This window comes from Procambarus clarkii, chromosome 9 (genome assembly GCF_040958095.1).
Source record: "Procambarus clarkii isolate CNS0578487 chromosome 9, FALCON_Pclarkii_2.0, whole genome shotgun sequence".
Classification (NCBI taxonomy): domain Eukaryota; kingdom Metazoa; phylum Arthropoda; class Malacostraca; order Decapoda; family Cambaridae; genus Procambarus; species Procambarus clarkii.
In genome coordinates, this window is record NC_091158.1 from 4,276,542 (window position 1) to 4,294,660 (window position 18,119).

General features: G+C 47.4%; 1 protein-coding gene across 1 annotated transcript in view; it reads left to right on the forward strand.

Moving 5' to 3' along the window:
* The window catches only part of LOC123766262 (coiled-coil domain-containing protein 22 homolog), a 202,955-nt gene that overhangs the window by 16,405 nt on the left and 168,431 nt on the right, over positions 1–18,119 (forward strand). The window contains exon 2 of the mRNA XM_069321082.1: positions 17,664–17,835. Coding sequence (XP_069177183.1) covers positions 17,664–17,835 — 172 coding nt within the window. The remainder of the gene's footprint in view (positions 1–17,663; positions 17,836–18,119) is intronic.

Consider the following 18,119-nt stretch of genomic DNA (forward strand, 5'->3'; position numbering starts at 1 on the left):
TATCAAATCACCTCATTCTTTGGGGCACACGTGAGGAACACAAATGCAAACAAGCCTGAATGGTCCCCAGGACTATATACAACTGAAAACTCACACCCCAGAAGTGACTCGAACCCATACTCCCACAACTGGTATGTACAGGGACGCCTTAATCCGCTTGACCATCACGACCGGACAAAAGGAAGTGATAGCCGAGGCTATATGAACCACTTCCCCGCCGGCACTCGGATGGTAATCTTGGGCATAGCATTTTATCAAATCACCTCATTCTTTGGGGCACACGTGAGGAACACAAATGCAAACAAGCCTGAATGGTCCCCAGGACTATATACAACTGAAAACTCACACCCCAGAAGTGACTCGAACCCATACTCCCACAACTGGTATGTACAGGGACGCCTTAATCCGCTTGACCATCACGACCGGACAAAAGGAAGTGATAGCCGAGGCTATATGAACCACTTCCCCGCCGGCACTCGGATGGTAATCTTGGGCATAGCATTTTATCAAATCACCTCATTCTTTGGGGCACACGTGAGGAACACAAATGCAAACAAGCCTGAATGGTCCCCAGGACTATATACAACTGAAAACTCACACCCCAGAAGTGACTCGAACCCATACTCCCACAACTGGTATGTACAGGGACGCCTTAATCCGCTTGACCATCACGACCGGACAAAAGGAAGTGATAGCCGAGGCTATATGAACCACTTCCCCGCCGGCACTCGGATGGTAATCTTGGGCATAGCATTTTATCAAATCACCTCATTCTTTGGGGCACACGTGAGGAACACAAATGCAAACAAGCCTGAATGGTCCCCAGGACTATATACAACTGAAAACTCACACCCCAGAAGTGACTCGAACCCATACTCCCACAACTGGTATGTACAGGGACGCCTTAATCCGCTTGACCATCACGACCGGACAAAAGGAAGTGATAGCCGAGGCTATATGAACCACTTCCCCGCCGGCACTCGGATGGTAATCTTGGGCATAGCATTTTATCAAATCACCTCATTCTTTGGGGCACACGTGAGGAACACAAATGCAAACAAGCCTGAATGGTCCCCAGGACTATATACAACTGAAAACTCACACCCCAGAAGTGACTCGAACCCATACTCCCACAACTGGTATGTACAGGGACGCCTTAATCCGCTTGACCATCACGACCGGACAAAAGGAAGTGATAGCCGAGGCTATATGAACCACTTCCCCGCCGGCACTCGGATGGTAATCTTGGGCATAGCATTTTATCAAATCACCTCATTCTTTGGGGCACACGTGAGGAACACAAATGCAAACAAGCCTGAATGGTCCCCAGGACTATATACAACTGAAAACTCACACCCCAGAAGTGACTCGAACCCATACTCCCACAACTGGTATGTACAGGGACGCCTTAATCCGCTTGACCATCACGACCGGACAAAAGGAAGTGATAGCCGAGGCTATATGAACCACTTCCCCGCCGGCACTCGGATGGTAATCTTGGGCATAGCATTTTATCAAATCACCTCATTCTTTGGGGCACACGTGAGGAACACAAATGCAAACAAGCCTGAATGGTCCCCAGGACTATATACAACTGAAAACTCACACCCCAGAAGTGACTCGAACCCATACTCCCACAACTGGTATGTACAGGGACGCCTTAATCCGCTTGACCATCACGACCGGACAAAAGGAAGTGATAGCCGAGGCTATATGAACCACTTCCCCGCCGGCACTCGGATGGTAATCTTGGGCATAGCATTTTATCAAATCACCTCATTCTTTGGGGCACACGTGAGGAACACAAATGCAAACAAGCCTGAATGGTCCCCAGGACTATATACAACTGAAAACTCACACCCCAGAAGTGACTCGAACCCATACTCCCACAACTGGTATGTACAGGGACGCCTTAATCCGCTTGACCATCACGACCGGACAAAAGGAAGTGATAGCCGAGGCTATATGAACCACTTCCCCGCCGGCACTCGGATGGTAATCTTGGGCATAGCATTTTATCAAATCACCTCATTCTTTGGGGCACACGTGGGGAACACAAATGCAAACAAGCCTGAATGGTCCCCAGGACTATATACAACTGAAAACTCACACCCCAGAAGTGACTCGAACCCATACTCCCACAACTGGTATGTACAGGGACGCCTTAATCCGCTTGACCATCACGACCGGACAAAAGGAAGTGATAGCCGAGGCTATATGAACCACTTCCCCACCGGCACTCGGATGGTAATCTTGGGCATAGCATTTTATCAAATCACCTCATTCTTTGGGGCACACGTGAGGAACACAAATGCAAACAAGCCTGAATGGTCCCCAGGACTATATACAACTGAAAACTCACACCCCAGAAGTGACTCGAACCCATACTCCCACAACTGGTATGTACAGGGACGCCTTAATCCGCTTGACCATCACGACCGGACAAAAGGAAGTGATAGCCGAGGCTATCCTGGGGACCATTCAGGCTTGTTTGCATTTGTGTTCCTCACGTGTGCCCCAAAGAATGAGGTGATTTGATAAAATGCTATGCCCAAGATTACCATCCGAGTGCCGGCGGGGAAGTGGTTCATATAGCCTCGGCTATCACTTCCTTTTGTCCGGTCGTGATGGTCAAGCGGATTAAGGCGTCCCTGTACATACCAGTTGTGGGAGTATCGGTTCGAGTCACTTCTGGGGTGTGAGTTTTCAGTTGTATATAGTCCTGGGGACCATTCAGGCTTGTTTGCATATATATATATATATATATTATTAAATATGACCGAAAAAGTAAGATTAATAATTCTAACACGAATTTTCTCAATCTTTCGTACATTACGCTTCACTGTTGGAGGTAAATCAAAAATCACTTCTCCAAAATTCATTTTTATTTCTAGTCTGACGCGACACGGGCGCGTTTCGTAAAACTTATTACATTTTCAAAGACTTCACAAATACACAACTGATTAGAACTTACGTCTCTCTGATATTATATCTACATTTGAGTGAGGTGGGAAGGGTGATGTGGCATTAACACAAGACAGAACAGGAGGGGATATTAATAGGGTATTAAAAGTATCAACACAAGACAGAACAGAAACAATGGGTATTGAATAGAAGTGTTTGTAGAAAGCCTATTGGTCCATATTTCTTGATGCTTCTATATTGGAGCGGAGTCTTGAGGTGGGTAGAATATAGTTGTGCAATAATTGGCTGTTGATTGCTGGTGTTGACTTCTTGATGTGTAGTGCCTCGCAAACGTCAAGCCGCCTGCTATCGCTGTATCTATCGATGATTTCTGTGTTGTTTACTAGGATTTCTCTGGCGATGGTTTGGTTATGGGAAGAGATTATATGTTCCTTAATGGAGCCCTGTTGCTTATGCATCGTTAAACGCCTAGAAAGAGATGTTGTTGTCTTGCCTATATACTGGGTTTTTTGGAGCTTACAGTCCCCAAGTGGGCATTTGAAGGCATAGACGACGTTAGTCTCTTTTAAAGCGTTCTGTTTTGTGTCTGGAGAGTTTCTCATGAGTAGGCTGGCCGTTTTTCTGGTTTTATAGTAAATCGTCAGTTGTATCCTCTGATTTTTGTCTGTAGGGATAACGTTTCTATTAACAATATCTTTCAGGACCCTTTCCTCCGTTTTATGAGCTGTGGAAAAGAAGTTCCTGTAAAATAGTCTAATAGGGGGTATAGGTGTTGTGTTAGTTGTCTCTTCAGAGGTTGCATGGCTTTTCACTTTCCTTCTTATGATGTCTTCGATGAAACCATTGGAGAAGCCGTTATTGACTAGGACCTGCCTTACCCTACAGAGTTCTTCGTCGACTTGCTTCCATTCTGAGCTGTGGCTGAGAGCACGGTCGACGTATGCGTTAACAACACTCCTCTTGTACCTGTCGGGGCAGTCGCTGTTGGCATTTAGGCACATTCCTATGTTTGTTTCCTTAGTGTAGACTGCAGTGTGGAAACCTCCGCCCTTTTCCATGACTGTTACATCTAGAAAAGGCAGCTTCCCATCCTTTTCCGTCTCGTAAGTGAAACGCAGCACGGAACTCTGCTCAAATGCCTTCTTCAGCTCCTGCAGATGTCTGACATCAGGTACCTGTGTAAAAATGTCGTCAACATACCTGCAGTATATGGCCGGTTTCAAGTTCATGTCGACTAAGACTTTTTGCTCGATGGTACCCATGTAGAAGTTTGCAAACAGGACACCTAGGGGAGAACCCATGGCGACCCCATCTACTTGCTTATACATGTGCCCATCCGGGCTCAAGAAGGGTGCCTCTTTAGTACAAGCTTGGAGTAGTTTCCTCAGAATACTTTCTGGCATGTCAAGAGGAGTACAGGCTGGATCACGATACACTCTGTCGGCTATCATTCCGATTGTCTCGTCCACAGGTACGTTGGTAAACAGCGATTCTACGTCCAACGAGGCTCTTATCCCTGTGGCCCGTGTGCCCCGCAGTAAGTCCACAAATTCCTTTGGAGACTTCAGGCTGAAGGCGCAAGGAACATAAGGAGTCAGCAGGCCGTTGAGTCGCTTCGCCAGTCTGTACGTGGGTGTGGGTATCTGGCTAATGATTGGCCGAAGTGGGTTTCCAGGCTTGTGCGTCTTGACATTTCCATACGCATATCCAGGTTTATATTCCCCAATGATCTTTGGCAGGTGGAGTCCGGATTTCTTGGCGTTCACAGTTTCGATCAGTTTGTTGACCGGACTCCACCTGCCAAAGATCATTGGGGAATATAAACCTGGATATGCGTATGGAAATGTCAAGACGCACAAGCCTGGAAACCCACTTCGGCCAATCATTAGCCAGATACCCACACCCACGTACAGACTGGCGAAGCGACTCAACGGCCTGCTGACTCCTTATGTTCCTTGCGCCTTCAGCCTGAAGTCTCCAAAGGAATTTGTGGACTTACTGCGGGGCACACGGGCCACAGGGATAAGAGCCTCGTTGGACGTAGAATCGCTGTTTACCAACGTACCTGTGGACGAGACAATCGGAATGATAGCCGACAGAGTGTATCGTGATCCAGCCTGTACTCCTCTTGACATGCCAGAAAGTATTCTGAGGAAACTACTCCAAGCTTGTACTAAAGAGGCACCCTTCTTGAGCCCGGATGGGCACATGTATAAGCAAGTAGATGGGGTCGCCATGGGTTCTCCCCTAGGTGTCCTGTTTGCAAACTTCTACATGGGTACCATCGAGCAAAAAGTCTTAGTCGACATGAACTTGAAACCGGCCATATACTGCAGGTATGTTGACGACATTTTTACACAGGTACCTGATGTCAGACATCTGCAGGAGCTGAAGAAGGCATTTGAGCAGAGTTCCGTGCTGCGTTTCACTTACGAGACGGAAAAGGATGGGAAGCTGCCTTTTCTAGATGTAACAGTCATGGAAAAGGGCGGAGGTTTCCACACTGCAGTCTACACTAAGGAAACAAACATAGGAATGTGCCTAAATGCCAACAGCGACTGCCCCGACAGGTACAAGAGGAGTGTTGTTAACGCATACGTCGACCGTGCTCTCAGCCACAGCTCAGAATGGAAGCAAGTCGACGAAGAACTCTGTAGGGTAAGGCAGGTCCTAGTCAATAACGGCTTCTCCAATGGTTTCATCGAAGACATCATAAGAAGGAAAGTGAAAAGCCATGCAACCTCTGAAGAGACAACTAACACAACACCTATACCCCCTATTAGACTATTTTACAGGAACTTCTTTTCCACAGCTCATAAAACGGAGGAAAGGGTCCTGAAAGATATTGTTAATAGAAACGTTATCCCTACAGACAAAAATCAGAGGATACAACTGACGATTTACTATAAAACCAGAAAAACGGCCAGCCTACTCATGAGAAACTCTCCAGACACAAAACAGAACGCTTTAAAAGAGACTAACGTCGTCTATGCCTTCAAATGCCCACTTGGGGACTGTAAGCTCCAAAAAACCCAGTATATAGGCAAGACAACAACATCTCTTTCTAGGCGTTTAACGATGCATAAGCAACAGGGCTCCATTAAGGAACATATAATCTCTTCCCATAACCAAACCATCGCCAGAGAAATCCTAGTAAACAACACAGAAATCATCGATAGATACAGCGATAGCAGGCGGCTTGACGTTTGCGAGGCACTACACATCAAGAAGTCAACACCAGCAATCAACAGCCAATTATTGCACAACTATATTCTACCCACCTCAAGACTCCGCTCCAATATAGAAGCATCAAGAAATATGGACCAATAGGCTTTCTACAAACACTTCTATTCAATACCCATTGTTTCTGTTCTGTCTTGTGTTGATACTTTTAATACCCTATTAATATCCCCTCCTGTTCTGTTTTGTGTTAATGCCACATCACCCTTCCCACCTCACTCAAATGTAGATATAATATCAGAGAGACGTAAGGTCTAATCAGTTGTGTATTTGTGAAGTCTTTGAAAATGTAATAAGTTTTACGAAACGCGCCCGTGTCGCGTCAGACTAGAAATAAAAATGAATTTTGGAGAAGTGATTTTTGATTTACCTCCAACAGTGAAGCGTAATGTACGAAAGATTGAGAAAATTCGTGTTAGAATTATTAATCTTACTTTTTCGGTCATATTTAATAATATATGTCTACAGGAAAGACTGCTACCAAAATATACTAATATATATATATATATATATATATATATATATATATATATATATATATATATATATATATATATATATATATATATATATATATATATATATATATATCGTACCTAGTAGCCAGAATGCACTTCTCAGCCTACTATGCAAGGCCCGATTTGCCTAATAAGCAAAGTTTTCATGAATTAATTGTTTTTCGACTACCTAACCTACCTAACCTAACCTAACCTAACTTTTTCGGCTACCTAACCTAACCTATAAAGATAGGTTAGGTTAGGTTAGGTAGGGTTGGTTAGGTTCGGTCATATATCTACGTTAATTTTAACTCCAATAAAAAAAATTGACCTCATACATAATGAAATGGGTAGCTTTATTATTTCATAAGGAAAAAATTGGAGAAAATATAATAATTCAGGAAAACTTGGCTTATTAGGCAAATTGGGCCTTGCATAGTAGGCCGAGTTCGACGTTCTGGCTACTAGGTACAACATACATATATATATATATATATATATATATATATATATATATATATATATATATATATATATATATATATATAATATTTATTTTGGTGTATACTGGCAGCAGGTTTTCTTTCAAACATGTTTCATTGAATATGACCGCATATTCTGTATTTCAAATCAAATCAAATCAAATGTTTATTTAGGTAAGGTACAGACATACAAGAGATTTTACAAAGAGTGATGGATATATAGATAGGGCTAGTACATACAATGCCTAAAGCCACTATTACGCAAAGCGTTTCGGGCATGAAAAACTTAAATGACTAAAGCTTAATACTAATTGAGCATAAAGAATAAAATGAAAACATGGAATGAAAACATAGCTGAAAAAGCAGCACAAATACAATTCTGTCAACAAACAGCGCTCTTTAAAAAAACAGACATTGGTTGACAATAGAGGGGTAAGGTAGGTTACAGGGAATTTATTAGGTATAGCTTCGTTTTTATCTTAAACTGGTTGAGAGAGGTACAGTCTTTAACATGGTTGGGAAGGTCATTCCACATTCTGGGTCCCTTGATTTGTAGATCATTTCTAGTTTGTAGAGCATTTTCTAGTCCCATGGAACCGCCTACCTGCCAAAGCCGTAACTGCCAAAACTGTGTTGAGTTTTAAAATGTACCTGAATATTGTATAGAAGATTCATCTTGTCAGTTGGTTGTCTGCTGAATAAGTAAAAACTGCTCTAACTTAGTAAAGAACTAAGTCAGTATTTAACTTACTGCTTGCACTGGAGGATGGGTTGATTTTGTCAGTATGTTATGGTCCATATTATACCTCTGTCCTTCATACACTGCCACTACTACTATAATAACATCCTGGTTTTCAGAAGTTCAGCCCCTAGGGTGACCAGAAATTATGCTGGAAAGAGGAAAAAATCATGCTTAGCAAACATGATTGAATTTTATGATAGGGTCACCAAAATAAGACAAGAGAAGGAACAATGGGTAGACTGCATCTTCCTTACATTATTATTTAAGAGAACATTATTTAAAAATCTAACAAAGGAGGCTTTCAAGTCCATACTTACTGCCTATGTGAGGCCATTAGTTGAGTATGTAGCTCCAACATGAAACCTACACCTTGTGAAGCATGAACAGAAGCTTGAGAGTTCAGAGATTCACAACTAGATTAGTACCAGAATTGAGAGGCCTCAGCCTCACAACCTTAGCAGAGAAAAAAACAGAGGGGATGTGATATGTACATACAAGATCTTGAGGGGAATAGATAAAGTGGATAAAGGAAGACTAAAAGATCAATTAAGAAGAGGTAGGATAAGGGGACATCGGTGAAAGCTGGATATGCAATTTAGTCTAAGAGATGTAAGGAAGTTCTCATTCCCTGTATATATGGTAGGAAAATGGAATGCATTGAAGGAAGAAGTTGTTGAAGCCGATTCCGTCTACAACTTTAAAGAGAAATAGGATGAAAATGTTAATATTGAGAGGGGTAATTAGCACACCAGGTAGGCGATGAGTCACAATAACGTGGCTGAAGTATGTTGACCAGACCACACACTAGAAAGTGAAGGGATGATGACGTTTCAATCTGTCCTGGACCACTCTCAAGTCTTGAGAATGGACTCAGACGGACTTGAGAAGGGTCCAGGATGGACCGAAACGTCGTCGTCCCTTCACTTTCTAGTGTATGGTCTGGTCAACACACCAGGTATTAACAGCTGGGAGGCAGGGCTTAAAGAGCTAGATCTCACTACATTAGTCCCTGATAGGTAAATATCAGAAGGGCAAGGAAGAGGAGAGGAGAAGCAAACTTAAACTTGGTGGAATTGACCCTCTCCTTCAAAACCAGAATCCTTAACACCAAAGAGGCCAACTCCAGGACATCCAAATGAGCATCTAACTGCAAACCACAATAGTGAGAAAAACAAGCTCACAAAGCGACAACTGCCTGAAAAACCTCCTGTCCTGAGGTAGGCTAGGATAAGATAGACCTAATGAGCACAAATGTCGCAGGACTCTGGATCAAAGAAATCATCAACCCTACAGGCAGCATGTGAGAGACAGACAAAATAATCATTGGCAAGTAGCAAAGTTGATGAGGACCCTTCAACCGCTTAAGTAGCAAGAGCAGACTCGATGGGTTGGTCCATGTCTAGCCATGCCACAGCCAACAAGAAAGTTACCAGGGCCTGAAGGCAGCTAGCCAAGAAGGACACCCAGGCACTAGGGATATCCACCGGAGGAACATAAAACAAACTCACCCTATTGGATAAACTTGGCTACGAATGTCACCCATCAGATTCTTTATAAACAAGTTCATGCACCCTAATGTACCACATTAACAAAACACACACCAACAACAAGGTTTTGTAGAGGAGTCAATGACTACCCTGGGGTAAGGCTCTCCACCAGATAGTCTGTCATCTCAGGGGGGAACTCCCGAACACACTAGACATGGCACGCAGGGTGTGCAGGGACAGTGCTAAAGGAACACTTAGAGAAGGGAGCCCTAGGCTCATGCAACTCCAAGTGCAAATAAAGCCAAGTTCACTTAACCTTGTGGCTTTAAAATGCACTCGTGAAGCAAAATTTAAAAAACTAGGAACAATCAGCTAGCAAAACGGCCATCACAAGACGGAGCTTAAGGATGGCCAGAACTGATCTTGGAAAAATAAGCAGAATTGGATGACTGATGATTTGGAAAAGTGAGATGTTGAATGTCTTGCATCAGCATCAAGACTGGATGAGGAACGCTGGCTTGGCTGACACACCGCCTGCCAGTGACTTGTTGCTTGTGTGCTGGAGTGGAAGTTTTGTACTGTACTCGGTTTTGAATGAACCATTTCATTTTAAGTGATTGTTTCTGGGGGGAGCCCCGTCGGCTCCCCGGAGCTTTACCGGCTGATATGCTAATGTCAGACTTTGGCATCAGTCATGTGTATGGAGTTCTAGGGCCTACCGGGGACCACGGCCAGAACCTGGCCCCCTCAGAGAGGCAAGGGGAGCAATGGCCTATAGAAACCCCCGTGTGGTTGGAAGCATTCTATGTCTGCCATCGACCGGGTCAAGCATCCAGAAAGTAAGCATTCCAAAACAAACCCCTATTCTGGTGAAAATTGCTACCTAAAGCCGAACTAGTGGATAGAACTCTTCAACAGAAAACAAGGAAACTAGTATGACGTCATACGTCACCGCGCCGCTGTCTGCGCAGCTCCCCCCTCCCTGGGAAGGGGAAGGGGGAGCCCAGAGCTCCCACGCCGGCTATCCACCCATCAGTTCTTCGGCTGATGCTATAGGCACCGGTTATGTGCTCCGGCTCCAGTGGTTGTTTCAGCACTGTATCTAGAGTGTAGTGTCTGTTTTCTAGGTGGTGCGTGAGCCGGGAGTGATTCTCCAGTACTCGGGCTGCATGCGCCTAGGGTTCCCTTCCCTAGGTGCCCTGTAAGTACTGCCCTTAGGGCTTGGGGCCACCTTCCACAAGTTCCTTGGGTCCTGCCCCTGCTTGGCCGTTTACTGCTTGGTTTTCGGCCGCTCTTTGTGTGCTCGGGTGTTCTGTCTCCCTTGTTCGCCTTAGAGTAAGGGGCAGTTTTTGCACTGGTGGGGCGCAGCGTACTGTGCAGCTTGTTTTTACCAATCATAGCGGCCGGCTCTGTTCCGCTTGGGTACACTGTACTCTTGCGGGGTTTTCTTTTTCTTTTTGTTTATCTACCTGGTGGGGGGGGTCTGCCTTCGTTCTTGCCCCTTGTGTTCTGAGTATTTTCTGGTGGTACCCCCTGCTAGGTCCCCGTGAGTGTACACGTCCCGGGGGTTCAGCTCTTAGAAAGTTGTTTGGTAGCTTTGGGTGCCGGTTAGCAGTACCCTGCCTGGGATTACCTGAGCGCGAGTCCTCTTATAGTAAACGCTCGGGACCCTGGGAAACCCCTGGGGGCGCGCGGGTCCGATGGATGTGACCCCAGAGTCCCCCCCTCGCTTCCAGCGAGTTTGAGGGTTGCTCTCACCCTTTGTCTCTGGGTAACTCTGTTTTGCCTCCGTCTGCTGCCTGTGGGGTCGGTGACACCTTCGACCCAGAGTCCTGCGAGTTTGGTTGCTCGTTGTGGCTCGGTTACCCAGTTGTGCTGACAAAGCGGGTGCGGGCAGCAGGGGCGTTGCACTTGAGCCTTGGTGGTGGCAACGTTCTCATGGTTTCCTCCCCGGGAGCCCCGGGGCTGCCCCGTTGTAGTTCGTTTTGGGACTTGGGGGTGTTGGTTGCTTCGGTTCCATCCACGCCCCCTTGTCTTTTCCCTGGATCACCCTTCCTGCCTGCATCCGGTTCCTTACTGTCTGTAGGTTCGAGGCGGGGTTTTTGATGGTGTTGAGACTCGGGCATTCTCGGGGAATTCCCCCTTCCGGGGTAGTGACGGGGGCATTTGAGCCTGTTCCTCCAGCCGTGTTGTATGAGTCTGCCAGTGGGCTCCCTTCCTTAGTGTTTTCACGGCTGCCCCGGTTTTCTGGTACGGCTGGGGCTTTGGGGGAACGGCTCGGCCCCGGGGCCTGTCGGGTAGGTTCCCGGGGCTGTGGAGGGGCTGACTTGGGGGGCCTTGGCCCCGTTGGACCACCATGGGGGTTTTTATCCCCCTCTAGGCGGGGCTTGTGGTTACGCGGAGTGGGGTCTTTCCTCCCCACTCGCCGTACGTGCTGTTGGGCGTCGGCCCCTCCCCGGGCTCGGTTCCTTGGCCTTTGAGTTGGTTGGTTCCGTCCTGTGGGTGGATGTTTCCTCCCACTTTTTTTGGAGACGGTGTTTTCGTCATGTTGCCCCGTTCGATGAGGTTCTATGTGACTTCTGATCACAGGTTTGCCTGCTCCTTCGTGTGCCTTCGGGACTAGTGTTGGCTTCTGTGTTCTCGTGGGTTCGGGAAGGTTTTTCGCTACTTCCCGCATTATTGGAACGTCTGTCGGCTCCTCGTCCTTGTCGCCGTTTTGGGCTACTTGTGGCCCGGTTGGGCTACTTGTGGCCCGGTTGGGCTACTTGTGAGCCAGTTGAGCTACTTGTCCCCCGGTTGGGCTACTTGTCACCCTGTTGGGCTACTTGTCGCCCTGTTGGCTACTTGTCGCCCTGTTGGGCTACTTGTCGCCCTGTTGGGCTACTTGTCGCCCTGTTGGGCTACTTGTCGCCCAGTTGGGTTCCTTTTTGGGCTCTTTGCTTCTTTGGCCGGTTTTATTGTTCTTGCTTCCTGTTTTGGCTACTTTTCTCGTGTAGTAGTCCTGGCTGCCGCCTTCCCGCAGAGAGGGTGTGCGGTTCGGCCAGCGTGTTATGCGCATGCGCCGTGGAGTTTGTTTTGGTCTGAGGCGGTGTTTCAGTGCTGGTGTTTTGCGCCCTTTTTGCTACAGTGCTTCGCCTCTCGTTCTTCTCCCTGGCTGCGGTATGTGCCCCTTCGCGCCGGGGATGTCCTGGTTCCCAGTTGTGGGGAGGACACCGCGGTTTTCCCTGTGTCATGGGTGTGGACCGCCTCCTTCGCCTCTCCCTGCTCTCCTGCGGGTCCGGCAGGGTCCGGCTCTGGCGTCTTCACCTGGCGGTGCTCCCAGGTTCTTCTGGGCACGGTTGAGTCGTGTCAAGTTCGTGCCACCGTTCGCCAGGTGAGTTTCTGCGGTCTGGCGTCCTTTGGCCGGGCGCTGGATGCGGAGTTGTTTATATACCTGTCTTTATTTAGGTATATTTTTGTACGACTGAGGCCGTTCGCACACCAGTGACTGTCCCTCTTTCAACCCTTCCTGTCCCCCTCATGTGCATGTCCAACCCATGCTGGAGTCATTCAGGGGACCCACCTTTTTTAATGTTGTGAGGTGGGGGGGGGGGTTGTAGGGTTGGTTCTGTACTCACCTGGTAAGGCTCCTGGCTGTGCTTGCAGGGTTTGAGCTCTGGCTCTTGGGTACCGCCTATCTGGTAGAACTTGCGGGATAGTACCAGTGGAGTGCAGTGGTGCTACTGGCACATTAGGGGAACACTGTATTACCATCAGAGGTCTGTGCTTGTTACACGACCTACTTGCGAGCATAAGCTTTCTTGCTGGTTCGTCCGTGGACTTCCAGGGCACACTAGCCTGTTTTCGTATAACAGTTCCGGCCCATCCTGGTTGTGGGGGTATGTGGGCCGGTGGACTGCTCCTAGCAGCTGCCTGGTGGGCCACCCTCTGGCCGGTCTAGCCTGGCCTTGGGCCGCGCTTGAGGTGTAAAAGATTTCCCAGTACCTCCTCCAGCAGGTATCGAGAGGGGTTTTTCCGCCGTCGGTCGCCTGGTGCAGGTTTCTGGGCCTGCGGGGTTTAGTCGTGTCTCCGTTGGCCCTGTCTGGGGTCTGCCTGCTCCGTTCTCTGCCTTTGCAGAAGGGAGTTGCTATTTACATGTTGCATGTTGCAGTGGTGCCTGTTGCTGCTGCTGCACGTGTTCATTGGTACCGTGTTTCACGGTGGCGTGTCCTTGTTCCTGTGTCCGGTTGTGGCGTGGCACTTTGCTGCTGTTTTGTGCCTGGGGATTGCGTGGGGGTTTTTCTGTCCCTGCCTGATTGTCCACCCCCTGGTTGTTTTCCTGGGGTTTTTGTGCTTCTGCTCTTTCTTCCTGCCTCCTCTGCAGCAGGGGTGTTCTGCGTGTGTTCTTAGGCGTTTTTCTGCCTGTGTCCTGTGATGTGCTTCCTTGTCTCGGTCTATTGCAGTTGTTCGTACCCCTTGGTTCGGGTACTGTTCTGGCGGCGACCCTTCCGCCTTCTTTGGTTTCCTAGCTTGCCCTGCCGTTTTTTTTTGGGGGGGGTCTTGCGATGTCTCGCGTTGGATCCGTCGTTTCTGAACTCCTGGCGGGCTTGCATGCTTTGGGGAGTTTTTCTGTTCGGCAGACGTTCCATCTCCTTGTGCCGCCTGGGTTTCGGTGGTCGCGCCCGAGATCTTCCCGTGGCTCCGCCTTTTCCTGGGCTCGGAGGGGCCTTGTCGAGGCTGCTTATGTTCTGCCTCGCGGTCTCGCCTCCGGTTGGTGGTCGGGTGGCTTCGTGGTAGGTGTCCCACCTGCGTGCTTCTCTTGGCGGCAGTATGAGGTATTTTGGCGGTACTTCCTTTTCCTGTCCCTTCTTAGGTGGTTACTCTTGTTAGCTTGGTTTACTCTCGGCTTGGTTTTCTGATGGGGGTTGGGGGCCGTCGTCTTGCCACATACTGTTGCCTCTTTTCGTGCAGCGCTGGCGGAGCCGCTTCAGCCTGCTTTCGGTCTTGGTGTTGCTTCTGCACCGTTAGTAAGCTGTCTTGTGCATCGTTTCACCTCCGGCCTGTTTGTGAGCCGCTTGCACCATCCTGGTCTCTGGTCAGCGTGCTCTGTCTTCTCCTCGGTTGGTAGTGCCCCTTCGGTTTCGGTGTGTTTTTTCGTCGGCTCTTTCCTTTTGGCCTTTGCCTCTGGGGGTCGAGTCGCTGAGTTTTCTTGCTCCTTCGGTTTTTGCGTTTTGGTTGTTCGGTGGCAGCAGTCTCCATCTTTTCTGGCGCGGGGTGGGGCTGCTGCGTTCTGGAGGGATCCAGGGTTTGTTGGTGCTTCGTTGGTCGGGCCGGGGTTGTGTCGTTTTTTGTGTTCAGTGGCGGCCCTCCGCTGTTGTTTGCGTGCCACGGCGTTTGGGTCCAGAGCGCGTTTTGCGTTGATCCGGTTCTGTTCTTCCCGGTTCGCGGGTGATGGTGTCCCGGGTGGTCAGCCGTGTTCTTGCGGCTAAGCTGCCTGTGTTCTTCCCTCATGCCTGTGGCGTTCATGGCTTCGCTGCTCTCGCTGCCGTCTGGGCGACGTGGCCTTGCGGTCTTTCGGGCATGGATTTTTGGTGTTCGTGCATGGGCCTTGCTGCTCGTTCTCGATTTGTTCCTGGGACTTTTCGGGGCTGTGGCGCCTTGGGTTGGCGTTTGCTGCCGGTTGTCTCGCCTCCGTGGGGGGGTGCGTGGTGTCCGCCTCCCGGTTCTGTCCCTTTGACCTTCCTTTGTGGGTAGTTAGCTCCGAGGAGCCGACAGGGCTCCCCCCAGAAAGCCAGCATTGAATGTAATGAAACTCCATTTTCTGGGTGAGACCCGGAGGCTCCCTGGCAACCCTCCCTCCCTCCGGTCGGCGTTTTTTTCGCGTATTTTGACATCCAGCCTCAGAACTGATGGGTGGATAGCCGGCGTGGGAGGTTTGGGGCTCCCCCTTCCCCCTCCCGGGAAGGGAGGAGCTGCGCAGACAGCGGCGCGGTGACGTATGACGTCATACTAGTTTCCTTGTTTTCTGTTGAAGAGTTCTATCCACTAGTTCGGCTTTAGGTAGCAATTTTCACCAGAATAGGGGTTTGTTTTGGAATGCTTACCTTTCTGGATGCTTGACCCGGTCGATGGCAGACATAGAATGCTTCCAACCACACGGGGGGTTTCTATAGGCCATTGCTCCCCTTGCCTCTCTGAGGGGGCCCAGGTTCTGGCCGTGGTCCCCGGTAGGCCCTAGAACTCCATACACATGACTGATGCCAAAGTCTGACATTAGCATATCAGCCGGTAAAGCTCCGGGGAGCCTCCGGGTCTCACCCAGAAAATGGCGTTTTATTACATTCAACGCTGGTTTTTTTAGTGTCTGCTTTCTTAGTGAGAGTCATCATAACAATCCCCCTGCTTCTCCTTGCACCAGCCTCAGCACTGCCATTGCAACAACAACTGCCTTACCTACAGACTATCTCCAGCCTGACCATTTGACCCACATTGTTCAAGCACTGTCTTATGACTACTCCGGCACCATAAACATACCATAAATAAATGCAGTACTGTAGCTTAATACTGTGTGTTTAATGCTCCTCTGTTAAGGAACAGAGGAAGAGTTCAGACCTCTGTTTATAGTTGAATCAGATACATTACACATTTAACCATTCAATTGCGCATCGCATTATATGATGCTTTGACCGACTTGCAGTAAATTGTGCATCGCATCATGTGATGCTTTGGAGTACTACGCAAGATTTAAACGGCCCACGGATACACGGGGTTCACCACACTTTCATCAGGGCTCTTGTAAACAGACGCCATTTTAAAAAAAAATCGTGGGCCAAATTCCCGGGTGTGAAGGGCCTCAGTATTGAGTGACCAACCAAGCCTGATGCACGAAGCATGAGCTCACAGCACTGCTGTTCAGCTTGTGACCACAGCATCGCCTAAAAATGCCATAATATACTTGTTTATGCTATTATGTAGCGATGATATTATTACAGAAGACCCCTGACTGTGATAAAACTGACCAGGGTTCTGATAATAGCAGGATTGTGGTGATATTTAGCGCTGTGCGCCATGGAGGGAGGAGTAATGCTGTGGGAGGGAGGGTAGTGGCGATGTCTTCTGACTGTGTGTGGCCACCTTTTATTGACTGCACTCACTATACCAGCTTAGTGGTTCGCTATGATGAACACAAATGTAGTTACTTATATATAACGTGTGTATAGAGGGGTATAAACAGGAAGAGTAGGTTGGGAACCGCCATTTTGGTGAGGGAGGTGGCGTCGTCTGCACGAAGCCACCGTGCAGACGACGGTGTTGTTTACTGGTTACCACGATGGTCTTTGGTCACCATACCAGTTTACTTGTACAAGTATGGTGAATAAAACAGGTAGATATTTATATATAATGTGTGTATATAGCGTAATAACACCACATAGTATTGTTGGAGGAGAAATATTAGTGCGTCTGACCTTGAGGGCGGCAGCCATCAGCTGACTGTGTGAGGTCCTACGTCTTTGTGCCTTTACTCACCATACAAGCTTAGATGTAAAGTTATGGTGAACAAAACATGTAAATACTTATATATAACGTCTGTATATAAGAGCAAAAACAGTATTGTGGGAGGAGAATGTGGGTGAATCAGATGACTTGAGGGAGGGCGTGAGTGGCTGGCTGGTACACGGCGGTCACTCCTCGTTACTTTTTGACTCATAATAGCAACTTAGTGGTTCGTTATGGTGAACAAAACATGCAGATACTTATATATAACCTGTGTATTTAGTGTAATAACCAACAAAGTATTTGTTCACTGATTGATAAACATAATTGAATCAACAATATGCACACCATATTTATGAGTACAGCGATGATTCACTCATTTTATTATATAAATATATCAAACTACACACTATTGAATAATATTACAGCAAAAAACTATGAAAAATCAATCAGAGACATTGAAATAATTAGGTAATTATCTCTTTGTGGCAACTCTGGGCTGACAGCTAGCGATCAACAGACCGCCTGAGACGCACACTGAGTGAGCTCCTGTGTTTTGCCAGACTTCCCCGCCCTATAGCGGGCAATATATGCCACTTACGATTTTTTTATTATTTTTCCCATGATCAGTGAACACAAATTAACAGGTTAGGAAGAAAAAATAATTTTTTTTTTTTTTTTTTTTTGGTATGCGCCTGTGGGTGTCAAATGGTATATAGCCATGCGCCATTTAAGGGTTAAAGAGAGTTACATACACTAGTGGTTGTATAATTTTAATTTACTTAACATTTTAATATACTGTTTTGTACATTTTCAGTGACATAGGTGAAGAAGTGAAGAGTGTTGGAGATTTTGGGCATGAAGAAGTTGTAAGTGGAGTGGTGCGTTGCATTCGGAGCATCAACAGTGAGTGTGATTTACCAACTTCACTACCGCACAACATGGCCCAACGCTTCAGAGTTGCAGCTGCAATTGCACAAGCAGTGAAGGTGAGACTTCTTTATGTGAATTCTATACTGTATTTTCTTGGCAATTAGTTTCTGAACCACTGTATTTCGCAGCTATAAAATATGGCAAACCTGTGGTGCGCTGAAAATAAATTATTCCCTCAATTTTGTTTCTGATATTGTTAAACTCTCTTCCCTAATCACAATAATATAAGCAACATCACAATCAAGCACTTACTTTATCTGTAATGAAGTGGAGAAGATGACTGATGACATCACAGAAGCTCTCCAGAAGCTGCTCGCACAGGCAATTCAGCACTCACGAA